We start from the raw sequence: 26,662 nt of genomic DNA on the forward strand, positions 1-26,662 counted from the left end.
ATAAAATACAAACAAAATATCGACAAAATAAAAATATTGTTAAAAAATGTAAATACAAAATATATAAATGGTAAAAATAAAAATATATTTATTATCAAAAATAAAAAATAAAAACATTACTATGTTAAATACATATCACAAATAACTACAAATATATTACATAAAATACAATAATTACTTTCAAACAAATATATATAATTTTTAATTATTTATTAAAAAAACTAATAATTATTACATAAATATAGAATATTTACTTCCTACCCTATTACACCCACACAACTCACAACCCACATCAAAAATTAAAAAAATGTATTTGCATAATTAACAATTAGTTTTCAACTAAACAAATATTAATTAAAAAAACAAATTAAAACACATAACATTTAATTAACTTTCCAGCCTTTACACCTATAATCCTAACAACCCACACCTAAAATTGAACTGTAAAAAACAAACTACACAATTAAAACAATATTCAATTAAATAACTAGTACTATTTAACAACTAATTATAAAGTGAGTAAAACACAAGTTACTTACCTTCGGTAACAATATATCTGTAAGAAACAGTAGTTAGTATTAGATTCCTTACCTTAGAACAGAGGTCTTCAAACTTTTGGATGCCGAGACCCCCCCAGTCAAAAATTTCAGGCGTAAGGACCCCCTCCTGACAAACAATTCTAAACCTATAGGCAGAGCTACTGGAATTATGAGGCAGGTGAGGACCAAATTATGCGACAGGCCCAACTAAATTGTATGGTAAGGAAAAATAAATAATGCTATGTGATGCCGCATATTTGGGACAGTATTGCTTCATTATTTTGACATTTTTTACACACAGTAACACTGAGGAAAGATTTCATCTCATCAGTACCAGTTTATAATGAAAATACATCAATAAACAACAGAAATATGTCTAGTCAACCTTTGTGAAGGGCCTTCCACTCCACAGGAATAAGTGCTGCCACATTAGAAGCTCACCTGGCACAGGCCGGGAGCAGCAAGGGCCCCTTAAAACCCGGGCAGCCTTATGCAGAGTTAAGCAGTTTACCCATGCCACTTTCCTCTCAAGCCCTCCCTTCCATCCCTCTCTCCTCTTCCAACCCTGGATCCCTCTCTCACTTTGCAAGCCATTTTCTTTCACCCCTTTTTACAACTTCTGAACTCTCCCCATTCAACCTTTCACTTCACGTTTAATCACCTCTTGCCATTCTGTCTGTTCACTGCCCTCCTCTCTCGAATTTATCTCACGGCCTCTCTGGACACATCACCTCTCTCCCCCCTGAGCACCTCAAGTCTCTTCCTACAAATTTCTGTCTATTTGCATCTTACACCTCTCCAGTCCACCATTCATCTTTCACATCTCGCCTTTGTTCTTCCACACCTTCTTGAACCAACGTCCCTCCCCTATTACCTCAGCACCCACCTCAGTACTCCCTCTCTTCCCTCAACCCTGTTGTCCCTCACCCACGTCGCACCAAATTCTCTTTTTATGTCACAGATCATCACTCAGATATCTTTTCTCACCATTTAACAGTATCCTTCCTCTGTGCCCCCACCTTTCGCGCGCAGTAACTTCTCCTCTTGCGTTTCTGCACTTCTTCAGCACTTTACATTTCTCCTCATCCCTGACCTCTCTCACTCCCATGCTGTCCTCTCTCATCCCATCTACTCTCACCATCTCATCTCTCCGCACTGGGCATACCCGTAGGCTCCTCTCAGCCTGTGACAATCTTTATTGTTGTTCCCTAATTTAAAAAAACATGAATAGTCGGCCTCACTGTTTTGGTGCAGGATGCACAGTTATGGAACTTTCACCTACCTTTGCTTCGCTCCACCATTAATCTATTATCCTTTAGGAAGCTATAAACACCTGGCCCTTATACCCTGTAGGTTAACCCATTTGGCTGGTTCTCCTTCCCCTTCTGTGTGTTTCTAATTTGCCATTCAGCTGGCAGATGGTTATTAGCCCCAGGACACCTTTTTTGGAAATAATATTAATAGACAGAAGTGTGACCTGGAATGTGGGACCCACTTTCTATCACTCCACGACCCCCCTGGGGGTCGGGCCTCACAGTTTGAAGACCCCTGCCTTAGAATATCCCCAGGCGTCAGACTGGATCCGCAAAGTTTTGTGTAGCAGTACCCTTGCGCGTCGGTAGGCGTCGTCTGCGGCTCCGCGTCCGTCGTCGGCTTCGTTGGCGCCGTGATGACGTCGTCGGAGCACTTAGACGCCGCCCTCTTGCGCGGACGTCAGTTCTTATACACAGCTTTTCCGCGCCAGAAACACAGAGCCATGATAAAAACCAACACTGGTGCCATGAAACTAGGGCCATGAAAGGGGATGACCTTCACCCTAGATATCGGTTCGCAGAACGGGGAGGATTGGAGGGTCGGTAAGGAATCTAATACTAACTACTGTTTCTTACAGATATGTCGATACCGAAGGTAAGTAACTTGTGCATCTGAAAGAAACAGGTTAGTATTAGATTCCTTACCTTAGAATAGATACCCCAGCAATACCAACCCCGGTGGTGGGCCTGCAAACCAATAATCATACCAGAAAGTCCTGGAGGACGGAACGGCCAAAGAAGCCATCACTCCGGACTTGACTGTCCAGGCAGTAGTGTCTTGCGAACGTGTGCAGCGAAGGCCCACGTAGCTGCCTGACAGATGTCCTGCAAGGGGACTCCCCGGCGCAGGGCAGTAGTAGCCGCCGTGGCCCGAGTGGAATGGGCCCTCAGGCCAACAGGAGGCTCCTTCTTAGCCAAAGAGTAGCATGCCTTGATGCACAACACGACCCACAGAGAGATGGTCCGTTTGTGCACGGCCCGTCCCTTCTTAGCGCCCGCGCAACCAACAAAGAGTTGGTCATCCATCCGGAACAGGCTTGTGCGATCCAGATAGAATGAGAGCGCATGTTGGGGTCCAGACGGTGGAGCCGCTCTTCCTCTTTAGAGGGAGGCGGAAAGAAGGTGGGCAAAGTGATGGACTGCCCGATGTGAAAGGCTGGGACTACCTTGGGCAGGAAAGAGGGTCTTGTCCACAACACAACTTTGTCCGGATGTACAGAAAGGAAAGGGGGTTTAGAGGAAAGAGCCTGGAGCTCACTCACTCTCCTGGCAGAGGTGATGGCAACCAGGAAAGCAGTCTTAAGTGTAAGAAGACGGAGAGGACAGTTATGAAGTGGCTCGAAAGGAGCGCACATCAGATAGGTCAGAACAAGGTTCAGGTCCCACTGGGGCACCACGAAAGGAACAAAGGGAAACATATGAGTGATGCCCTTCAACAACCTATTTACAATCGGGGACTTGAACAAAGAAGGCTGATCAGGTAGCCTCAAGAAGGCGGAAAGGGCAGATAGGTAGCCCTTGAAAGTGCCCAGAGCAGGGCCCTGCTGGGCAAGAGAAAGAAGGAAGAGGAGAACTTCAGAAAGAGGGGCAGAGAGTGAATCCACAGCTTTTGCTGTGCACCATGCCACAAATCTGTTCCACCTGCAGGCGTATACCGACTTTGTGGAGAGACGCCTGGCTGCCAGAATCACATTACAAACTTCAGGAGGCAAGTCAAATGGCCTCAACTGTCGCCGCTCAATCTCCAAGCATGGAGGTGGAGACTGGACAGGTTCGGGTGGAGGACCGTCCCCTGCTGCTGCGACCGAAGGTCCTCCTGAAGAGGCAGACGAATCGGGATGACTTGGGCCCGGTCGCGCCTGATCTTCTTCAGCACTCTGGGCAGAAGTGGTATAGGCGGAAAGGCGTACAACAGACCGCAGCTCCACTCGCGACGAAATGCGTCTCCGAGCGAGTGCCACCTTGGAAATTCCAACGTGCAGAACTGATGACATTGCGCGTTTTCTTCTGTGGCGAATAGATCTAACCAAGGCTCTCCCCACTGCTGAAAGAGGCCTTGCGCCACGTCTGAGTTCAGACGCCATTCGTGATCCATCATGCACCAACGGCTGAGTTCTTCCACCCTGGCGTTCAGGGAACCTGCCAAGTGTTGAACCACCAGGGTCACACCCTGATGTTCCAGCTACTGCCAGAGGCGCAGAGCCTCCTGCCCTAGGGTCCACGACCCCACACCGCCCTGTTTGTTGAGAACCACATGGCGGTGGTGTTGTCCGTGAACACCTGCACTACACTCCCCCGGACAGAGGGGAGGAATGCCTTCAGTGCAAGCCAGATCGCCCGCAGCTCCAGAAGGTTGATATGGAGCCGGGACTCCGCCGGAGACCAGTGGCCTCTGATCTCCGCCTCTCTCATGTGGCCCCCACCAGCCCTGGAGGGACGCGTCCGTCACAACTACGTGCTCCGGTTGGGGTAGGAAGAGGGATCTATCGCCGACCCAATCTCGATCCGTGAGCCACCACTGCAACTGTCTTGCAGTGCCCTCCGAGATCAAGATGTGGTCGGACAAGTTGCCCTGATGATGGGCCCACTGAAACTTCAGGTCCCACTGCAGAGCCGGCATCCGCCACCTGGCGTGATGCACCAGAAGGATGCAGGAGGCCATCAGCCCCAAAAGCCACAAGGTCAACCTGACCGAGACTCGGGATAACGGCTGAAAGATCGGAATCAGAGCCTGAATATCCCGAACCCGCTGTTCGGGAGGATAAACCCAAAACTGTGCCGAGTCGAGAACCGCTCCGATGAAGAGGAGCTTCTTGAGGGGCACAGGTGTGACTTTGGCACATTGATGGAGAACCCCAGCAGGTGCAGGAGGTCAGCCGTAGTCTGGAGGTGGCTGACGACTGTCTGGGGCGAGCCCGCCTTCAACAATCAGTCGCCGAGGTAGGGGAAGACTTAAACCCCTAACCTGGCAGATGAGCTGCGACCACCGCCATCACTTTCGTGAACACCCTTGGGGTGCTGGTAAGGCCGAAGGGGAGCACGGTAAACTGAAAGTGCTCGTGACCTACCGGGAACCGCCGGTAGCGCCGGCAGAACGCGGATGTGGAAAAGTCCAACGCTACCATCCAGTCTCCCGGGTCCAGGGCAGCTAAGACCTGTGCCAAAGTCAGCATCTTGAACTTCTCCTTCCGTTCTGCAGGTCTAAGATAGGGTGTAGGCCCCCTTTGCCCTTCTTGGGTACCAGAAAGTAGTGGGAGTAACAACCACACCCTACTTCTGGCCCAGGAACGCGCTCGATGGCCCCCTTGGCCAAGAGGGCCGTAACTTCCTCTTGTTGAAGTTTCAAGTGATCCCCCGACATGCGGTGGTACTGCGGCGGCATGGCTGGAGGGGTCGCCTCGAAGGGGAGGGAGTAGCCCCTTCGGACGATTTTCAGCACCCACCTGTCCGATGTGACAGTGCACCAATGGTGGTGGTGATGGCGAACCCTGTCCCCCACTGGCGTCACATGGGCCTGAAAGCTCGGAATAGGAGGGTTTCAAGGCGGATGCTGCAGGGACAGGTGTGGACTGGCCTCGCCGTTATCCCGACCGCCGCCACAGCGCTGGATGGTAGTCTGCGGCCCGTGTGGGGGCGTCCCTTCCTTGGCCACGAAAGGAGCGAAAGGCGACCATTTGCTGGCGCGGGCCGAGAGGCCCAAAGACTTGGCCGTAGCCCTGGAGTCCTTAAAATGTTTAAGCGCATGGACCGCCTTGTCGCCAAAGAGGCGACGGCCATCAAACGGCATGTCCATAAGAGTATTTTGGACATCTGCAGAAAAATTGGCGGACCTCAACCAGGCGTGGCGTCGAATCGCCACCGTCGTTGCCATCGCTCTGCCCAGTGAGTCCGTGTTATCCAGTCTACACCGGATGGAATACCGCGCTGCATCTCGGCCCTCCGCAAGGGCTTGGGCAAGTTTAGTCCGGACCCCCTCCGGATATTGTGGCAGCATGTCCGCGACCGTGTCCCACAGAGAGTGGGTGTAACGGCCCAAGAGGCACGCGGTGTTGACTGACCGCAACCCCAAGCTAATTGAGGAGAACATCTTTTTACCATACTGTTCATACCTCTAGGATTCCCGATCGGGGGGGGGGGATGGGGGGGGTGCCGACGGGAATGCAGTCTTGGAGTTGGAGGCCTGGCTCTCGGGGTGGGTGGACTGAAAGCAAGGGTCGCCCGGAGCCGGGCGGTGGCGCCTGGCCACGTTCCTATCTACAGGCGAACCTGTAGCGGGCTTGGACCAAGTGCCCAGAAGAACGTCCGACAAGGCCTCATTAAACGGCAGCAGAGGCTCAGCCAAGCTTGCCTGCGGTTTAAGCACCTCAGTGAGGAGGTTTATCCTCACGGCTGCGTTGGGGAGCTCAAGGCCCAAGGCCTTGACAGCCCGCGTCAGCACCACACTATAGGCAGCCCCCTCCTCCATAGCCACGGTAGGAGGGGAGACAAAACCAGTGTCGAGCGAAGTGTCCAGACCACTGGCATCCCCAAGCTCACCTGCCCAGTCCTGAGTAGACTGGCACTCATGTGCCAGAGGGTCCTCGGACCCCTCCCAATCCCCCTTGTCACCTATCACCTGGTACTCAGGTGTAAAGGATGAGGCCGGGTCATAGAAATAAAAATCTCCAAGAGGCGTCTAATATGGCGCCGAGCAGAGCCGCTCCGAAGTCGGACCCGAATCGAGGGCGGGATCCGGGACCGTGTCATCCTGGGGGCCGGCACCGGCGAGTTCGTAAGGTCGACTGGCAACGACCCGGATCCAGCGGGACCCTGCGGCATCGGGACCAAAGTCGCTGTGGCGAAGCACTCGGCCCGTGTGGGGACCCAGTCGGGGCCGCTTGGCCCGAAGGTGCCGCGGAACCCGACGGAGGAGTGAGTGACCTCATGGCCGAGAGGAACGCCTCGACCTCCTCCGGCGACGCGTTCTGCCCAGGGACCGGCGGGTATGGAGCAGGCCACGACGCCTGCTGCTCCGGCGGAGCTCCGGGGGCGGCGTCGCCCGAACCCCCGGCCGCGTTGTGCGAGCATCGGGGGGAGTCAGAAGAGCGATGACGCCTCTTCGATTTCTTGTGCCTCTTACCTGAGGACTTCGAGCCCGAAGACTGGTGACGACTCACGGAGCTATGATGACTCCGACCCCGCGACCGGTCCCTCGACCTCCTCGCAGAACGGGACCTCGAGCGGCGCGGGCCGACTGCCGGAGCTCGAGTCGCTTGCGGGATCGCTCCCATCTAGCTTTGGACGTCAGGGCCCGGCAGTCGGAACAGGACTTGTCGTCGTGGTCGGGGCTCAGACAGTGAAGGCACCGGCGATGGGTGTCGGTAACCAACATCAGTTGGTTGCAGTCGACGCAGGGTTTAAACCCGGGCATCCCTACTGGCACCGTCGAGTCAACAGACTTCGAGAAAATTGATCAAAAAGGATCGAAAAAGTTAGTCAGAAATTGACTAGGGTACTACTTTTTCCGGATCGGCGCTTGCTGGCGCGAAAAAAAAAAGAAGAACTCACGTCAGCGCACGAGGGCAGCGTCTAAGTACTCCGACGACGTCATCACAGCACCAACAACGCTGACGACGGACGCGGAGATACAGACGACGCCTACTGACGCACAAGGGTATTGCTACGCAAAAGTTTCCGGATCCAGTCTGACGCCTGGGGATATTCTAAGGTAAGGAATCTAATACTAACCTGTTTCTTTCAGATATTAATTTACTCCCACTCTTCACCCCTATAAACCCAAAACCCCACACACAAAAAAATAATAATTACCCTATCAATTAATTAATATTAATTATCAACTAATTATCAATTAATTAAAAATAAAGTATTTCCCACCCTTTACCCCTAAAAACACACAACTCCTCAAACTAAAATTAATTACACAATTTCCATATTTGCCAATTAATTGAATATTAATTAATTAAAATTAAATTACTTCCCACCCTTTACCCCTATAAAACCCACAACTCACACCTACAATTTATCCCCAAAAATTTAAAACACAATTAAAATTATAAAATCTCAATTAATTTATTATAATTACATTACTTCCCACCCTATTCCCTTATAAATCCACAAAAAAATGCAAAATTTAATTACAATCAAATTAATAACTACTAAAAACATTTATATAAAAAAATTAAGCAATGCTTATACAAAAAATATACATCACATACATTTAAAATATATGCTAGGGGGCGTGGCCAAGATGGAGGCTTGGACGGTCGCATAGTCCACGAGCTCCCTGTCCCGCCGCCGCCAAAGGCCGCTTTATAGCATAGTGTCCCCCCCCACCAGGGGACGCCACAAACTATTGAGGACAGCCGAGCGAAGGGGAGATAGCAGAGCCGGGAAGCGACAGCTCCGACGTCGCCGCAGCACACAGCTGCCCGCCGGCCCGGACCACGCGGCGGACACCGGGGCCGCGTGGTCTCGGAGGCGGACACACCACCCCAAGGCACAGGACCAAAGCTCACGGGCAGCACCACAGACGAGGGAGGCGGAGGTGGAACACCAGCGGCTCGAGGTGTGGATCGCGAGGGCCGTGTTGCAGACGGGGTGCTTGGCGCCCCTCCCCCACCCAGCAGTGAAGACAGAGCTACTCCAGCCTGAGGTCGCGAGGCCTGCACGGGGGGCGGCCCTTCCCCTGCGTGCCGCGCCTTAGACGGAGGCACCCACATCGGAGCTCGGAGGTGCCTAAGGAGGAGGTGAGGAGTGCTGGGGGGAGTCAGGTCAAGGGTGGAGACCTTGCCCCACTCAACAGAGCCCGGAGGAGAGAAGGGCGAAGTGAGAACTGAGGAGTGAGCACGGGAGGGCCCAGAGAACACAGAGGCCTCCGACCACAGGGGACAGAGCGGGGGCCATCTTAGACCCTCATCGGCAGCCACCCCCATCGAGCAGCGCACGGGCCGGGGGGGCTGGGTCACCCCGGCACCAAAGCGCCAAGACCCCCAGACACAGCGGAGGACGACACGCTCTGTACATCGACACGGAGCAAGCCTGGTGGAGGGAAGGGGCGGGCCCGAGGCCTACAGCAACTCTGACGCAGCACTCTTTGGCGGGGGCCTCACACTACTCACCGCGGCTTCCATTGAATGCTGCAGCCTCTTCACCTCCCCATAAGGACACCAACTCTCTGACGGCATCGCTTTGGGGCAACGGCGCGGGACAGGCCCGCGGGAGGGCCTAGGCGCCGGCCTCCCAGGACTGGAGCGGCGCAAATCGGCCCCGGGCGCAAGGGCACACTGAACAGGGGCTGTTTCGGGGACCCCGGGGCCTGAGAAGCGAGGCGGTCCAATACAGCGACAGACACCAGCGCGCAGCCGGGGGGGGGCGCGGCCTGCGAGTGAGGCCGGACCCCGCCAGGGCAGCAACGCAGGACAGTCCCAAAATGGCGGGCCTCCGGAAGAAAGGGGAACACACCCTCACTGAGATGCTGAACAAGGGCCCGGCGAAGTCCGACAAGGGGCCACCTTCGCCCGGGGTCACCAAAAACCACACTGACCCCGCAGGAGACGAGGTCCCCATCACCAAGTCCTTCTTGGAGTCACTGTTTAACTCCCTCCGGGAAGACTTTCAGTCACTGAAGCACAAAGTGGCAGGGGAGGTCAGGGAGATCCGGAGGGACGTGGATGGCCTAGGGGAGCGCGTGGCGGCCGTGGAGGAAGCGGATCAGACCAGGAGCGAGGAGATCGAGCAACTGCAACAGGAAGCCATACGCTTGAAGGACCAACAGCTGGACTTACAGGCCCACGCAGAAGACCTAGAAAACCGGTCCTGTCGAAACAACATACGGGTCCGGGGAGTCCTGCACAAAGATGAGGGGGCGGATATCACCAGCTACCTCCAGGCCCTGTTCCGCAACATCCTGGGGGACCCAGCGGATTTCGTGATTAGAATCGATAGGGCACACAAAGAGGGGGGCTCCCGAGACGATCGTCAGCCCCCCCGCCGGCTATTTTGGCATTTCTACCAGACTTCCCGCTCAAGGAGCGGATTCTCAGAGAAGCCAGGCAGAAACAACCCCTCCACTTCCACAACCATCCTGTAGCTCGTACCAGGACCTTTCAGCTATCACCCTACAAAAGCGGAAAGCATCTAAAGTTGCCACGGACTTCCTGCATAAGAAGGAGATTCCCTACTCCTGGGCCACACGTTCCGCCTGATCTTCAAATGGAATGGGGCCCTACAACAGCTGAGATCGATTCAGGACACATGTGCTCTACTTGATATAGACCTACCAGAGGAACCCGTGCCAACGACTGCGTCGCAGGGGCCCTCCAAGGGGGGCTGGCAAAGAGTCGAACGGAGGCGCTCCCCTGGGGTGCGTGCGAAGCCAGAGGCCCACATCACCTCACAAGAAAGGGCCACCGCCATCCTGGAGGTTGCCAAGGAAACGGCACCCTCTGAATGAGTTTGTATAGTATGGGGGACACTTCAACAGCACTACATGATGGGCCAGGGGACGGGCGGGGGGTCGCGGATTCCGCCACTGGAGATTGCTCCATCAGGTACTTTCACCACAGACCTGCGCATGCTAGGCAGGACCGGGACATTGACTGTTTGCTCAAGTTGGCATGTTGGGGCAGGGGTAGGGGGAGTTGGGGGGCAGTTGGGGAGAAGGTGAGGTGTGGTAGGGATGCAGTAGTTGGGGCTCGGGGGGGAGGAGAGGGTGGGGGGCTCCGGAAGGGTGGGGCAGAGGGTGGGGGCCGGTGTGTTCCATCCAAACGGGGCTTGAACGGGGCATGAAAACTCGACGATCACTCGTGGCACAGCGCGACTTACATACGCCTATGGCTGAAGCGACACTTCAGGTTATCACCTTGAATGTGAAAGGGCTTAACAACCCCATCAAAAGACGGGCATTCTTATCCTATCTAGAGAACTCAGGGGCAGCCATATGCTTGTTACAGGAGACGCATTTACTCTCTAAAGACTGGCATCGCATGAGATCAAGGGCCATCCCCCAGCAATACTTCTCTTCCACCACAGAAAAAAAAGCTGGGGTCGCTCGACTCTTTGCATGTCACTTCAAGGGCCGGGTAGGAGACAAGATTGCAGAAACCAAGGGCAGACTCCTAGCACACAATGTCCACATAGGAGAGTAGACGATCACTCTAGGGTCAGTATATGCTCCCAAAACCAAACAGGAAACCTTTCTCAAGGGGGCTCTGGCAGATGTCATGGCATCTAACACAAGGTACACACTGGTGGGAGGGGATGTCAACATGGTGATGGATTCCGAGAAGTACAGGTCAGGACAACGTTTTGGCTTTGCGGGAGCAATTTCTAAGGCAGGGGGACAGTGGCTGGCCAGTAGGGGGCTCTTAGATTTATAGCGGGGGGCCCATCCCACTACTCCGGGATACACCTTCTACTCACATGTATACCACACTTATGCCCGTATTGACCACTTTTTTTGGTCCACGGACCTAGCTCCCCTGGTCAAGGATATCGAAGTAGTCCAGGCAGCTCTCTCAGACCACGATGCAGTAATGATCCAACTAGAGGTTCCACGGGTAAAGACACGTCAAGGCAGATGTCGCTTAAGGAAAAACTTACTCCAACGCAAGGGAGTCACACAACAGCTCACCAAAAGCATTACGGAGTACATACGCACAAACGACACTGACGAGGTTGCACTGACTGCGATTTGGGGGGTCCTCAAAGCGGTTGTACGAGGGAAGCTCATTGCGAGAGCAGCGGAGGAGACTCGTGAACGGAGGGACAAGATACAGGCGCTGTCGGAACAAGTGCTGGAGCTTTGAACGAGCTCACAGTCGAACAGGGGCCCCTAGGATATGGCGCAAGCTCAAAGCGGCTAGGGCTCTCCTCGCGAACCTCGACCGTGCGGAACATGTGGCATTGCGCCTTTGCCACACATACTACGTGGGCGGAGACAAAATGGGGCGTTTGCTGGCTAGCAAGCTCAAAGCCAAGGTCCTCCGCTCCAAGGTCTCCACTATTCGGGGGGACAATGGTCGGGAGGTCCAGGAAGACGATCAAACAGCAGAGGCTTTGCGAGCCTTCTACGCCTCCTTATATGCAGAGGACCCGACCCTAGATAGGACAGCCGGGGAAGCATACCTCAGAAAGACATCAGTGTCAGCCCTCAATGAGGCCAATGCGAAGTCTCTGGACGCCCCGATTCTACTGAACAAAGTAATTTCTGCGATCGCACGCCTCAAGCCGCTGAAGGCACCGGGACCAGACGGATTCTCGGCAGGGTTTTTTTAAACATTCTGCCCCCTGCTGGCCCCAATACTTGTCCGAATGTTTAATTCCTTCCAGGAACCGGGCTCCATTCCCCAAGACATGCTGGAGGCGGATGTCGTCGTTCTGCCGAAGGCAGGCAAGGACAGGACACAATGCGCGGCCTACCGACCAATTTCATTACTTAATATTGACCTCAAATTGTTCACTGGGATCCTGGCAGTGAGGTTGGGCCCTTGCCTGACAGATATAGTAGAGCCGGATCAGGCGGGTTTTATACCAAACAGGCAATGCGCAGATAACACCAAACGCTTGTTACATGTCATAGATAAAGCTCACTTCAACGATTCGAACGCGGCCCTCCTGTCGGTAGACACCGAAAAAGCATTCAACAGGGTGGATTGGAGGTACTTAGACGGGACGCTGGTGAGGTTCGGCGTGGGAGAGCGGTTTAGGGCATGGGTCACCAGTTGTTGCGCTGCCCCACGGGCAACCATCCGGGTGAATGGAGTGGGTTCGCGGCCCTTTGACATCAGGCACAGTACACAACAGGGGTGTCCGCTCTCGCCGCTCTTATTCGCCCTTTAGATAGAACCTTTCGTGCATCAGCTTTGGGGGGGGCACAGCAGACTATAAGCCTCTACGCAGACGACATCCTGGCGGCCGTAGAAGACCCAGCGACTTCGATCTCTGCTTTCCTGGAGGAAATGGCGACTTTCGGGAGGGTCTCGGGTTTTAACATGAACGTCGGGAAGTCCGTGATCCTGCCCCTGGGCCGCAATGTCCGGGCACCCCACAGAGACTGGCTGAAAATAGGGGGGCTCTCCACCAGCATGTCGGTGCCCTACCTAGGTATAACCCTGACACCCAGCACCGCCCAAACGGTCGACCGCAACTACACGAGGCTCCTCGCTCAAGTGCAGGGGGAACTACAGAGATGGCGACAACAACCACTTTCCTGGTTAGGGCGGGTGGCTGTCATTAAAATGTCTCTATTATCCAAAGTGCTATACCTCTTTCAAACTATCCCGGTCACACCACCTATAGGGATGGTCAAGAAACTGCAGGATGCAATCGGGCAGTTTGTCATTTCCGACCTCAAGAGGTACTTTCAAGCGCACAGCTTCGATACCTACTAGAATGGTCCCGTCCGGAATCAGAAAAGCACTGGTTATTTCAGGACCGGGCAATGGCTCGAACATCGCTATGGAAGGTCCCTATCCTGCGGAGACTTGACAGGCCTGCCTATATTAAAAAATCGCCAATCACCCGCACACTGCTCCAGGTGTGGGATGCAGTGGCGGTCTCAAGAGGACTAACCTCCTTCCCATCACTGGTGACTCCGCTGCTGGATAATCCGGCCTTTCCACCGGGGCTAGCCCCCGGCTCGTTCCCCCAGTGGCGCCAATCAGACTGCAGGTCGGTCAGTCATCTGTTCGACACGGAGGGCTTCATGCAGCTAGGTACCATATAGGAGATGTACAATGTGGAGCACCCACAGCGTTTCCAGTACTTCCAATTCCGACACTGGCTCACGGAGAGGGACACATTGCCACACGTCAGCAGGCACCTCATGGTGTACGAAATGTGGCTTGTCACAAAGACCACCGACAAACGTGCAATTACGGAGCTGTATAAAATGCTAGGCCCCTCTCTGCCTGCTACCCTTTCCGCGGGTCAGCGACGATGGGAGCGGGAGCTAGATCGCTCCTTCACAAACAAGGAATGGCAAGATATTTATTACAGAGCCCACCATACGGCCAGGAATGTAGCAAGCAGAGAATCGGCCGTCAAGATAGCCTACTACTGGCATTTAACCCCGGCACGGCTCCATCAGGGCAACCCGTGTCACGATTCTACGTGCTGGAGGGGGTGCGGTCACACGGGGACCATGACACATCTTCTGTGGGAGTGCGTAGAGGTACAGGAGTATTGGGACAGAGTGCTCCAAGAAATAGACCAACATTTCGACACGGAGATCCCCTGTTTTCCCGCATACTCGATCCAGGGCTTTCCAACAAACTCACATTTCCATTCAAGTAACTGCGGGGGAGGCAAATGGGGCTGGCAATCGGGGCGGCGACACATCACATCCTCTCACCGTGGGGCACCCCGAGAAAACCCACACACACGGGATGGCTCCATAGGCTCTGGTATGTTATTCAAGCCTCCCTCACGCAGTAGACTGACTACTTCAATGACACATGGAAGCCACTGGTCTCCCTGTTGACCCAAGAATTCAATGAGCTGAAGTGCCCGAAATACCTTAGGGTACCCCGCCTGGTCGTCGATTTCCATAAGCCCTCGAAAGGCACCGGTACAGGCCCAAGACGACACACCTGAAACAACACCACACTGTGGAAATGAGGAACACACCGGGGGGAGCGGGGGGCTGGGTGGGTGGTGGAGGGGGGCCGGGAGTGGGGGGTTTTGACTGTTGGGGTTTTAGGTTGTTGTTGGCATTTATATGAAGCATACGGCCCACACTGGCTCGCATGGACACATTGACCCGTCCCTGGAACGAGGCGCAACAGGGGAAGCTGGAGCGGGGGTGGGGAGCGATTTTCAGTTGTTGCAATTGTCCAAATGTATGATCTGCAATGCCGATAGAAAAATAAAACAAATTTGATCCAAAAAAATATATATGCTAAAATACATAATTAAAAAAATGTATATTTTAACTGGTTCACAGCGGCGAGAATTCTGCAGCGGTGCGGGTGATTTATGAATGGGCGTGGTTCGGACGGCCCCCGGTCGGCCTCTGCACAAGCCCACCGTGATGTTGGACGGCCAGGGGCCGTCCGACGCACGAGGAGGGTTAAACAACTATATTTTTGAAACTATATTATTGACTTCTATATCTCGCACAAACATCATGGGGAGGGTAGATATGCACAGCACATATTCTGAAAAATCCCAATATTCTAGAACAATGGCAGCTGGGCTGTTGCCCAATATGCAGCCCTAAATTTGCTATCCTCCTTACAATAGAAGAAATAAGCTGATAAGGATGACAACATAGCTCTAAAATGGTCAGACTTCTGAGCTGCATTTCATATTGCTGACCCCTCCATATTGATCTACAATGTGACTTAGATGGGACTATGGTCTTGTTTTGTTCAAATCCTTTCTATCCAGTAAAGTTGCTATTTTCTCCTTCTTACACTTACATCCAGGCAGCTATCCAATGTAGAGTTGCTAAGGGACCCTCTTTATCACCCTTACAATCCAACATATATGTGCGCTCTCTTAGAGCGGATTAAATCTTTTGAATTGAAACCACTTTTATGTGCCAATAATACTTAGATCATCACCAGATTAGATCAGTATGCCCCCAAATGTGGCTTTATGGTTTGAGATTAAAGGAGGAACTGCTAGCCGTGCAGCACTGGATGCATACCAAATTCTAAAATCTTAGGGGCCCATTAAGATGTCGGGCAGATCGCCACCGCCATGCAGGTGGTGGCGATCCGTCCGACATCCGACCCCGTCCGCCACCTATTTCCCGTCCGCTATATTACAATGGCAGGGGGAACCGCGGCGGGGGTGGAAAAAGGTTCATATGGCTGGCGGTGTCTTCCAGACACCGCCATCCATACTAGGATGGCCTCATGCAGATGCCTTTCCGTGGCATGCGGTCTTTACTTTGTGGACCCGCAGGCGAGAGGGGGGGGTGCACATGGGGGGTACCTGTGGTACCCCCCCTGCATTTGCATCCACAAAGCGGCAGGCCTGCCGCTTTGTGGATGCAAATGCATGCCTGCATTTTTAACATTGCGGCGGCCCACCACAATGTTAAAAATGCATGATGCGCCCGCCAGTGTGGCGGGCTCATCATAATTGGCATGGCGGGACCGCCGCTCACGTCGCGGACAGTCCCGTTTTCCACAGGGATGGCAGGTGGGCAAAGTCCATCCGCCATCCTAATCGCCCCAAAATTCTGGCAAGAAAGAGCTCTTGCTTCTGGGTAGCAACCTTACTAGACGGGACAAGATACAATAGCTGTTGGGTCAGAGATCCTTCCCTGTTCCAGATGTAAAGCCAAACTATGAGGAGTTACTATCAATTCTGACTCGTCTCTAACAAGTCAAGTCAATTATGTGATGTCTGCATGCTTTCTTACCCCAAGTAATATCAGAAGATCCTTTCCTGTCTGCAGCAAAACATGCTTCTGCAGTATCAGTATCTAGACTACTGTAATAGTCTGTAGGTCTTTTGGGGTATCTACTAACCAAACCACAGCTGCAAGGTCCAGTAATTTTAGAAACGTGATGCTCCCTTCTTTAGCTCCTAGATGAGCAACACATGCAGCTTACGGTGCTCTACATTGCACATAGAATCTTCTACGTGCATTAAGATGTTAATTAAAAATCTTTCTTCCTTCTACTGTGCAATCGCTTTCTATGCGAAGCACACCATTTCTTGTTCAATTTGCAACACATGAGGAAAGCATGCTTTGGCAGATGCTCCTTTCAATATCTGGTACCTAATCTCTAGAGGCCTCTCCTCGTCAGGATTAGGGTGTCTGATAATAAACTAACCATTAGATGTGCCTTGAAAATAATTTTATTCTGTTATCCCCTATTTTTTGTTATTGTTTTTCCTTTTGTTTCCCTATCTTTTGTAGTGCCAGGAAACCTGTTTGTATTTGATGTGATGTAAAAATAATTACATTAATTTGAGACCGGAGGAGCTTGTTCACGAAGATCATCTTCCATCAAATATGCTCTACAACAAATTAAGCCTTCATACAGTTAGACCCTATGTGGACGTTTTAAATCCAGAAACAACAACACCTCCAAAAACAATATTCAGGAAATCAATGACTTTATTATATGAAGATCTTACTATCAGCTTCTATGACCCATACAAATAGTTACAAACTGAGAAAACTGTATGGTTAAATTGTGACTCTTAAAACTCACATTGGATGACCTATGTTCTTTTTATCCCATACTTCAATAACTAACAATAGGAGATTTCTGCCTAGCCACACAAGTGAAAGGACTTCCAAAATCTTAGGCACAGATCTGTACTCCCTAACCTCACTAACAGAAACCAAACGAACAAGTTACTTACCTTCGGTAACGCTTTTTTTGGTGGATACGGTATCTGCCTGGGGACTCCTCACCTTGTGAATATCCCCTGCACCAGCAACATTCAGAACTTTTTTTTAGCTCTCCACGCTGACGAGTACGACGTCGTAGAACCATGGCTCCGCTGACGTCATTGGAGCCATAAAGGAGCCTCGTCGGCGTGATGACGTCAGTTCCGCCCTTTTTTTCTGTGCCTTCGAGGCACACGGACAGACCGACACAAATATATATAGTATACATAGTACACAAAATTCAACCAACGCACACAGTGTGAAAACAATGCTGTAAAACACTTTTATTAAAAATAAAACAGACAATATCAACATTATAGGTATACAAGGGTGGACAACGGGTAGACGGTGGGTCAGTGAGGCATCCACAGGCAGATACTGTATCTACCAGAAAAAGTGTTACCAAAGGTAAGTAACTTGTTCTTCTGATGGATACATGTGCCAGTGGATTTCTCACCTTGTGAATAGAGTCCCACAGCAGTCCCCACTCCGGAAGGAGGGTGCCCACCCTTTTATACCAGAAAATCTTGAAAGAGAGAACGCGCAAAGTGACCGTCCCTCCTCCCTTTGGAATCCAAGCAGTAATGCTTCGCGAAAGTGTGGAGGGAGGCCCAAGTTGCCGCTCTACAAATGTCCTCAACAGGAACACCTCTAGATAACGCAGATGTAGAAGACTTTGCCCTAGTAGAATGAGCTCTTAAAACCTCTGGAGGTTCCTTACCGGCCAAAGAGTAACAAATCTTGATGCACAAGACAATCCATCTGGAAAGTGTGCGCTTGTGCACCACTCTGCCTTTCCTGCAGCCAGAAAAGCCCACGAAGAGCTGGTCATCCACACAATATTCTTTAGTTCTATAAAGGTAAAAACTCACCGCCCTTTAAGGGTCCAAGCGGTGAAGCCGCTCCTCCTCCTTGGAAGGATGAGGGGGAGGATAGAAGGAAGGAAGGGTAATGGACTGTCCCAGATGGAAGGGAGTTACCACCTTAGGCAGAAAAGCAGCCCTGGTCCTGAGTACCATTCTATCAGCATGAATAATCAAGAATGGGGGTTTTGAACTCAGAGCTTGAAGCTCCCTTACCCTCCTTACTGAGATAATGGCAAGAAGAAACACCGTTTTTAACAACAATAACCTCAAGGGACACTTGTGCAAGGGCTCGAAGGGAGAACCCATCAAATAGGTTAAGACAAGATTTAAGTCCCATTGAGGCACAATAAAAGGAGTGGGCGGATATTTATTGGTAAGTAATCATAACACAATGGGTGATTTAAACAAGGATGGCTGGTCCGGCAAGCAAAGGAATGCAGACAAAGCTGATAGCCTTTCACAGTAGCCACAGCAAAACCCTGCTGGGCCAGAGACAAGCAAACTGAAGAATGTCAGATAAGCGAGCCCTTAAAGCAGGGGTCTCCAAACCGGTCCTGGAGGGCCGGATCCATTCCAGATTTTTTGGATATCCCCATTGAGATACATGTAGTAATTTTAAAAATCTGGCATGGATCCGGCCCTCCAGGACCGGTTTGGAGACCCCTGCCTTAAAGGGTCAATAGACTTCTCCCCACACCAATGAACAAATTTGGACCACCTATATGAATAAATAGACTTGGTGGAGAGATGTCTAGCAGACAAAATAACGTCCGCCACGTCAGAAGAAAGAGAAAAAGAATTCAGGTTGCCCTGTTCAATCTCCAGACATGAAGCTGTAAGGTCTGGAGGTGGGGTGTAGAACCTGTCCCTGCGACTGCGAGAGGAGGTCTGCCCTGAGAGGGAGACGGAGCAAAGGACATGAGGAGAGGTGGAGAAGATCTGTATACCACACCCTTCTTGGCCAATCCGGGGCGATCAACAAGAATTGGGCCCGGTCTTTACGAATCTTCCTCAGAGCTCGAGGAATCAAGGGTATGGGAGGAAACGCGTAAAGGAGTTGGGAGACCCAACTCAACTGAAACGTGCCCCCCAAAGCTTCCTGCATCGGATACTGGAGACTGCAGAATGACGGGCAGTGAGTGTTCTCGTGAGTGGCAAAAAGGTCCACCTGAGGAGTTCCCCATGTCCGGAAGACGTGATGAACCACCTCCGGATGAAGCCTCCACTCGTGGTTGGCTGAGAACTGCTGACTAAGACTGTCTGCATGCACGTTTAGAACTCCGGCCAGATGATTTGCCATCAGTCATATCTGATGGTCCTGAACCCAGGACCAGAGACGCAGAGCCACTCTGCAAAGACAATGCGACCCTACTCCTCTTTGTTTGTTGACATACCACATTGCGGTAGTGTTGTCCGTTAGGACTTGAACAGACTGACCGCGAAGGGAAGGGAGAAAGGCCTTGAGCGCTAAACGTATCGCCTACAAATCCAAAAGGTTGATGTCAAGCAACCTTTCCTCTGGAGACCAAAGACCCTTGATCTCCAGGTTTCCCAGATGAGCACCCCGCCCTAAAGCGGATGCATCCATTATCACTGTGGCCACCGATGGAGGGAGATGGAAGGGCTTCCCTTGAGACAGATTGCCTTCCACGCTCCACCAAGACAGATCCGCTGCAGCTTCTCTGGAGATCCTGACAGACTCCCTGAGATCTCCGTTGTGCTGATATCACTGCCTGCGGAGGCACCACTGGAGCGCCCTCATGTGCCAGCGTGCATGGTTGACCAACAGAATGCAAGAAGAAAACAGACCGAGCAGGCGAAGGACCTTCAGGACTGGAACCACTGCTCCATTGTAAAGTAAAGGAATCATTTCCTGAATGTTGAGTATCCTTTTAGGAGGAGGGAATGCTCGACAGACAGTAGTGTCCAGTACCGCCCCTATAAACAGGTTGCGCTGAGAGGGCATCAGGTGAGACTTGGGCACGTTTATCGAAAAACCCAATTTGTACAACAGCTGCGTTGTCACTTGCAGATGATGACACACCTTCTCCGGCGACCCTGCTTTGATCAGCCAGTCGTCCAGATAGGGGAAAACCGAAATCCCAGACCTTCTGAGATGTGCTGCCAACACTGCCATCACCTTGGTGAAGACTCGAGGTGCAGTAGTAAGACCAAACGGAAGGACCGCAAACTGATAATGCTGCGATCCTACCGTGAAACAGATACTTTCCTGTGCGACTTCAGGATCGGGATATGAAAATACGCATCCTGTAATTCGATCGACACCATCCAATCCTCCTGTTGCAGCGCTTGAAGAACCTGCGCAAGGGTGAGCATCTTGAACTTTTCTTGCTTCAGAAAAAGGTTCAAGATACTGAGATCCAGGATTGGACGTAACCTGCCATCCTTCTTGGGTATTAGGAAATACAGGGAGTAGCAACCCTGACCCCTTTTCTGCTCCGGAACCACCTCTAGCGCACCTTTTTTTTTTTTTTAGTAATGTTAGAACTTCCTCCTGCAGGAGAAGAAGATGATCCTCTGAGCAAATCCCTTGGCAAGGAGGGTAATTTGGAGGGAATTCCCGAAAGGAAAGAGCATACCCATTCTCCACAAGATTGAGAACCCAAAGGTCTGTAGTGACCGATTCCCAATCTTGCAGAAAATAGTTAAGCCGACCCCCTACAGGACCGACATGATCCTGAATGGCGGATCTAGGGCTGCTTTGCTGTGATAAGAGGATGGGAGGTAGAGGAGGGGGAGGAGGAGAGCTGACGACCTCGTGGGCAACCTCTATTCTTGCCCCTGTAAGATCTATACAAGGTATTCTGCGGTTGCTGCCGCTGCTGGGGTTGTTTGTAGGAGCGAAAGGACGATCTCCCAAAACCTCTATACCTCCTAAACGATGAACCCCTAGGCTGAGTCTGAAGGCCTAGAGATTTGGCAGTAGCCTTGCTATCTTTAAATCTTTCCAGGGCCGCATCTGCTTTGTTGCCAAAGAGACAAGAGCCATCGAAAGGTAAGTCCAAAAGTGTTGCCTGTACATCAGTGGAGAACTCTGAAGATTTAAGCCAGGCACTTCTTCTTGCAGCCACAGAAGATCCCATGATCCTGGCGACAGAGTTCACCGTGTCCAAACCACTCTGAATCACCTGCCAAACAGCCACCTGAGTGTCCTGTAACACCTCATTAAAAAACATTCTGTCATCTTCGGACAATTTTGGGGCAAGCTGTTTCGCTGAGTCCAGAAGGGCAAGGATATAGCGACCCATAAGACATGTGGCATTAGTTGACTTAAGGGCCATGCTAGCCGAAGACAACACCTTCTTAGCGGATTGGTCGAGCCTTTTTGACTCTCTGTCCGCTGGAACCTGTGTGAAGGTACCGGAAAACTTCTTTTAACAGGCTGCCTGGACTTCTAGACTCTCCCTGGAGCCACCCTATATCTCCTGGCAATTTTTTTTGTTAACTTCTGGAGCCGAGAATGGTTTGCGCCAGACCTCCAATACAGGATCGGTAATTGCCTCATTAAATGGTAGCAGAGGTTCTATAACAGAAGTAGGAGAGTGGAGAACTTCCATCAGTATATTACATTTAAATTCAACAGAAGGAAGCTGAAGGTCCAAAAGTTCGGCTGGCTTTTTAATTACCGTATGGTAGGGGGCAATATACTTTGATGGAGCATCCGAAACAGGAGAAAGCTCGCACTCAGGAGACATATCAAGGCCAGTTGCCTCTTTTAATTCCATAAAACAGTCATCAGAATCCTCAACCTCACCTTCCTCCATTTCCTCCAGACAAAATCTCTGCTCCGCTAAAACTCTCTGAGCTTCACTCCTGGATCTTATTCTAGGTGCCGACACCGGTGGAGCCGAGACCGACTCCGAAGGACCTGGAGCCGGCGTCATACACTGATCCGTCGGCACAGCCTGCGCCGATCGAGGTTGAGCTGATGGCACCAGAGAGGATGGGAACGGCATCGACATCCTCAGCGCCGGGTAATGCCAAGACAGCGCCGTCGGGAGGAATGGCATGAATGGAGCCTGGGCATAGGCCTGAGGAACTCCCAAAGTAAATGCTAATGGACACATAAGACCCAAAGGTGCTCCAGAGGGGTACATAGCCCTATGGAATACTCCATACATTTCATCTAGATAATGCAAAGGATCTTGTCCCGGGCTAGGAAAAAGAGGATAGGCCCCAGGGACAGACTCCGATACAGGTGTTACTATGTTCGGGCCAGCCGGCGCCGACAGCGGATCCGATGCAATCGCCTGCTCATCCGGCACAAGAACCTCTTCTACCGGAGCCGGAGAATGTTCTGAAGTCGGTGAAGGAGCCGGCATCGGAGATCGAACAGGCGAAACTGTAGGCGAAGCCGATTTCTCCAGAGATGCTGGATTAGAGGGAGAAGCTGGATTCGAGGGAGAAGGAGACACAAAGTCCTTACGGCGTCGATGGACGGTAGAAGCCTACTTCGGTGCCGCCTCTCTATCAGAATGACGCTTCGAAGAGTGCCTCTTCTTCTTTTTATGCTTCTTGGCTCTTGAGGCATGCCCCAACGTCAATCTCGAGCCCGACCTCGACCTTCTTCCTCTTTTTTTTCTTTCATTTTTGCCAACAAGAGCTTCGCTTCTCTTTCTTTCAAGGCCTTCGGATTCATTTTCTTGCAACAGGAACATCCCTCGACGTCGTGATCCAATGACAAACACCAAACGCAGTCTTCATGTGGATCAGTAATGGACATATGTCCTCCGCACTCCGGGAAAGCCTTGAACCCAGACTTCCTCGACGACATCCTTGAAAGGAAACAAGAAGCAGCACAGGAATACAGCCAGAAACACAAAGTATCAAGTGAAACTACGAGAGTCCTAGAAAAAACGTTAGCGTCGACGGCGTGGAAAAAAGGGAACTGACATCATCACGTCGACCAGGCTCCTTTATGGCTCCAGTGACGTCAGCGGAGTCGCAAGCGGAGCCCATGGTGCTACGACGTCGTCCTCGTCGGTGTGGAGAGCTACAAATAATTTCCGAATGCTGCTGGGGCAGGGGATATTCACAAGGTGAGTAATCCACTGGCAGATGTATCCATCAGAACAATCTTGACACAATCTTCTTTCTAATGTCAATGAAAATAAAATAGAAGTTTATCATTAAAAATAATTAGCAGGAAGTACGGTCTTCATATACTTACATTCTGCAGTGTGCCCAGATTCGCAATTGTATATACACGCTTCTCTTCTTTCATGTCATTTATGTTTGAAGGCAGATGGTCGACATCAGCGAAACAGTGTGAATCAGAAACATTGATTGACATGTCAAACTACACAGAGAAAAAAAAAGCATCACTTTTTTGGCACTATTTTTCGGGAATGTAATGAAAATACATGACCTATACACACATGATTTATAACAGAGACTTAATATTAATAAGATGCAAAGAAATATCATAACGAGTAGGTAGCATACCTCTTCCATAGTTTCCTCAACATTTACTGCGACAGGGTTTGGAGATCTGAGACCTTTAGGTACAAACACAGGGGCTCTGTTAATCTCTTCTGGTGGTAGCACATCATTTGCATCATCATAATCAGTGTCTGCATCAACTTCATCATCTTCATCTTCATCCTCCTGTACAGAAGCCCTGAGAGTAACCAGCATTGTCTTGGGTGTACTGCGGTCTTTCCCGGAACTCTTGCCTTTTAACTTTTTGGAGTTTTTGGGGACGTTTTGTTTTCGCTTCTGACATAGCTTTCCTTTTTCACCATGGGCAACATCACACTGAGCTTCAACTAATTTTACCTGCAAAGCTGGTTTCAGTGGCACCATCAGTTTATCCTGCTTCCGCAACCTAGGCACACAAATAATAAACGCAAGTTTAGTTATGATTCATCATAAAAACATCTTGGCAACACTTACCAGTGTTAATATTTAAAGATGGGAAGAAATCACAAGATACAGACTATTTGCAGACATCTACTGACAGATGGTCAGTTCCTCTATGTGAAATACAAAAACCGGCTCAAATTCTCCACACACATTTTATGAATTTATTTATTATTATTTTGAATAAGCAGCAAATGCCAGAGATCTAGCTTTTAGGTGCAGGGCATTTTATGTGATGGGAACATCAGTTATGTATGACAGCAAGTTGAACATGGACAATTGTAAAACATACAAATCTGTTTCATATACTAGCAAGTTGATAAATTGCCAATAGTAAATAGGAATATTATCCACCATAACATGAAAAGTTTCTGACATCTTCTGAGAGATTGTCAGTGTCATTATTTGAAATATCACAAGCTGCTCTAATTCCCCAAATGTCCAAAACATTCAGTGTTCCAATCTGTGCATATAGGGTCATCAGGTAGACATTTAAATTATCATTAATTATCAGTACCAGTAATGTCAGTTTGTTTATTAATAAGAGTACCATTATCTCTGATTAGTGATGTGTGTTGTTATTCACTCCAGAGGATCCAGGTAAGAAGCTTTATATGACTAGTCTCCTTCACTGTACAATCTTTCGTGGGTCTGATGGTGTGTGTCTGGGAGTGCATGTGTGCATGGGGGTGGAGGGGCAAGAAGGTTGAGTACGTCAGTATCTGTGTGTCAATGGCCTCTACTACTGTTTGTGCTTGATAGCTAAAATCTTCTAAGTCACCTCTGGAAAGGTTGTAAGTACCTTTTCTAATCTAAAGTGTTCTGATGGTTATGGATTGTCTAGTCTAAACCCTCTATAGAATCACAGATCGCCTGCATGCTCTCCACTCTGGTAACTACATTCAATTCTTCCCGTTCCATTGTGTTGTATGTAGCAGAGTTCCAGTTCTCTAAAAAGTAACAGTTGTGTACCTCACTGACATCCTGGACTAAGACAAGATTTTGCAGGGCCTCCATCTGTAGGTGCCATGTGGGCAAACACTCTAAATGTGCCACACTCATGAGACCCCATTCCTACAAATGCCCAATACTCCATTTCTTGTCTTTGTTTCCCTCAAAGTAACCAACAATCTTCTTTAGTAGTGCTTTTGTATGGGTGTGAATCTTTTTGACCATTTGTCTTATTGTTCAAATCTCTAGCCCATTGATGGTGGATGTCCAAGTGATAAAGGGCAATCATGTCAGGAAAGAATTGGACATCCTTGACCAGTGGTGCGTTTATATTGATTACAACTTATCTAATCTCCTTCAAGTAATCACTAAACTGCAATAATTCTGACATCTGGTCTCGGAAAGTCTTCTTCCGTTGAAAGGTTACATCTAGGGCCATCTATACTGTCATAACCATGGCATATGATGAGTAGGTCGCAGAACAGGATTGACCTCTCAATTTTCTTCGTAATTTGGCTTTTTGTTTACTCTACAAGGTGCGTTTCTTGGAGGAACGCTATCCCTATCTGATGACGTCATAAATATAACAGAACTCTATATCACATGGAGTAATTATTGAGCCCATAAACAGCCCATTGTAAATCATGTTTTGAGTTCATGATACCATCCCAATTGTTACAAAAATTGTTTTGGGAGGGCTTATACCTTGTGCACTCAAATGAATGTACCTATTTCATGTGTGCCTCTCTGGTCGGTAGTGAAATTTTCCTATGCGTTAAATGAATACCTCTGTTTGCCCACACTCCGCCATTTTATCTAATAACACACTCAACAATGACTGTCAAATCTTTATTTGGATATGCTTCAAGAATATTCGGCAACTCAAATGCCTTACCTCCCCACTGTATGATTTACTTTCTTGTCTATCACCTCAGCAATTAAACTGGACTATTTTAAATGTGTCAATTATAAAACTCCTTACAAAAGTAGATATTGTTTGGGGCTCCATTGAGCTAACATCTTAATATTGCCCAGGTAATATCAGGATGTGTGCTACTAGCAGCTCTATTTACTGTTCAGCATGTTTTGTTCTATATTCTTGATCGGGCTCCATCCCCAACATATCTAGTCTTTAACCTCCAGGGAACCCTTTCTTAGTCACCACCCACATACCAATATGTAGTATATACGAGCATCAGTAAATAATTTAAAATTCTGCACTAATTGGTCTTCTTTAAACCAGTTTCTAATACAGAGGAATGGATAGTTCCATAACAGTACATATTGTTTTAACACATTTTGGCCAAGGTTTCGGATATTTATCCCATACTTTCATTGCGGCGCGTTGCTTCTGAAGTTTTTCTGACGTAGCTCAGGGGTGTTGAAGTTCAATGGGGTTTTCCATCAATAGTTCTCTTTGTTGTCACTGTCATTCTTTTATGAACTTCCCATATGCTGTTCATTTGTAGTTTTATCCCAGTCCTCCAGACATTTTCAGATTTCCCTTGGGTAATTAAAACGTGTGATTTTTTCCCATGAATAATCTTAAATGTTGCTGGGTACATCAGCGTATATTTCGAATTTAAGGATCTGCTTCTTTTTCACTTTATTGAGATGATATTATTTTTGCAAGCATCTGTAAGTTTTGATTATAATACTGAAAGATCATGACAGGGCAGTTCTCATACTGAGATTACTTTGTTTGGTAAAGCACAAACCCTGTGGACTAGAGATTGGTGTCACCGGGGGCTA

At 49.9% G+C, this 26,662-nt stretch overlaps 1 protein-coding gene across 1 annotated transcript in view; it reads right to left on the bottom strand.

Moving 5' to 3' along the window:
* BDP1 (BDP1 general transcription factor IIIB subunit) overlaps window positions 1-26,662 on the bottom strand; it is a 1,412,545-nt gene that overhangs the window by 541,562 nt on the left and 844,321 nt on the right. Inside the window, exons 28-29 of the mRNA XM_086960808.1 lie at window positions 23,543-23,924; window positions 23,268-23,396 (exon numbers count right to left, since the gene is read on the bottom strand). Of these exons, the coding sequence (XP_086816934.1) occupies window positions 23,268-23,396; window positions 23,543-23,924 (511 nt within the window). The remainder of the gene's footprint in view (window positions 1-23,267; window positions 23,397-23,542; window positions 23,925-26,662) is intronic.

This window comes from Lissotriton vulgaris, chromosome 3_1, assembly GCF_964263255.1.
Source record: "Lissotriton vulgaris chromosome 3_1, aLisVul1.2, whole genome shotgun sequence".
Classification (NCBI taxonomy): Eukaryota; Metazoa; Chordata; class Amphibia; order Caudata; family Salamandridae; genus Lissotriton; species Lissotriton vulgaris.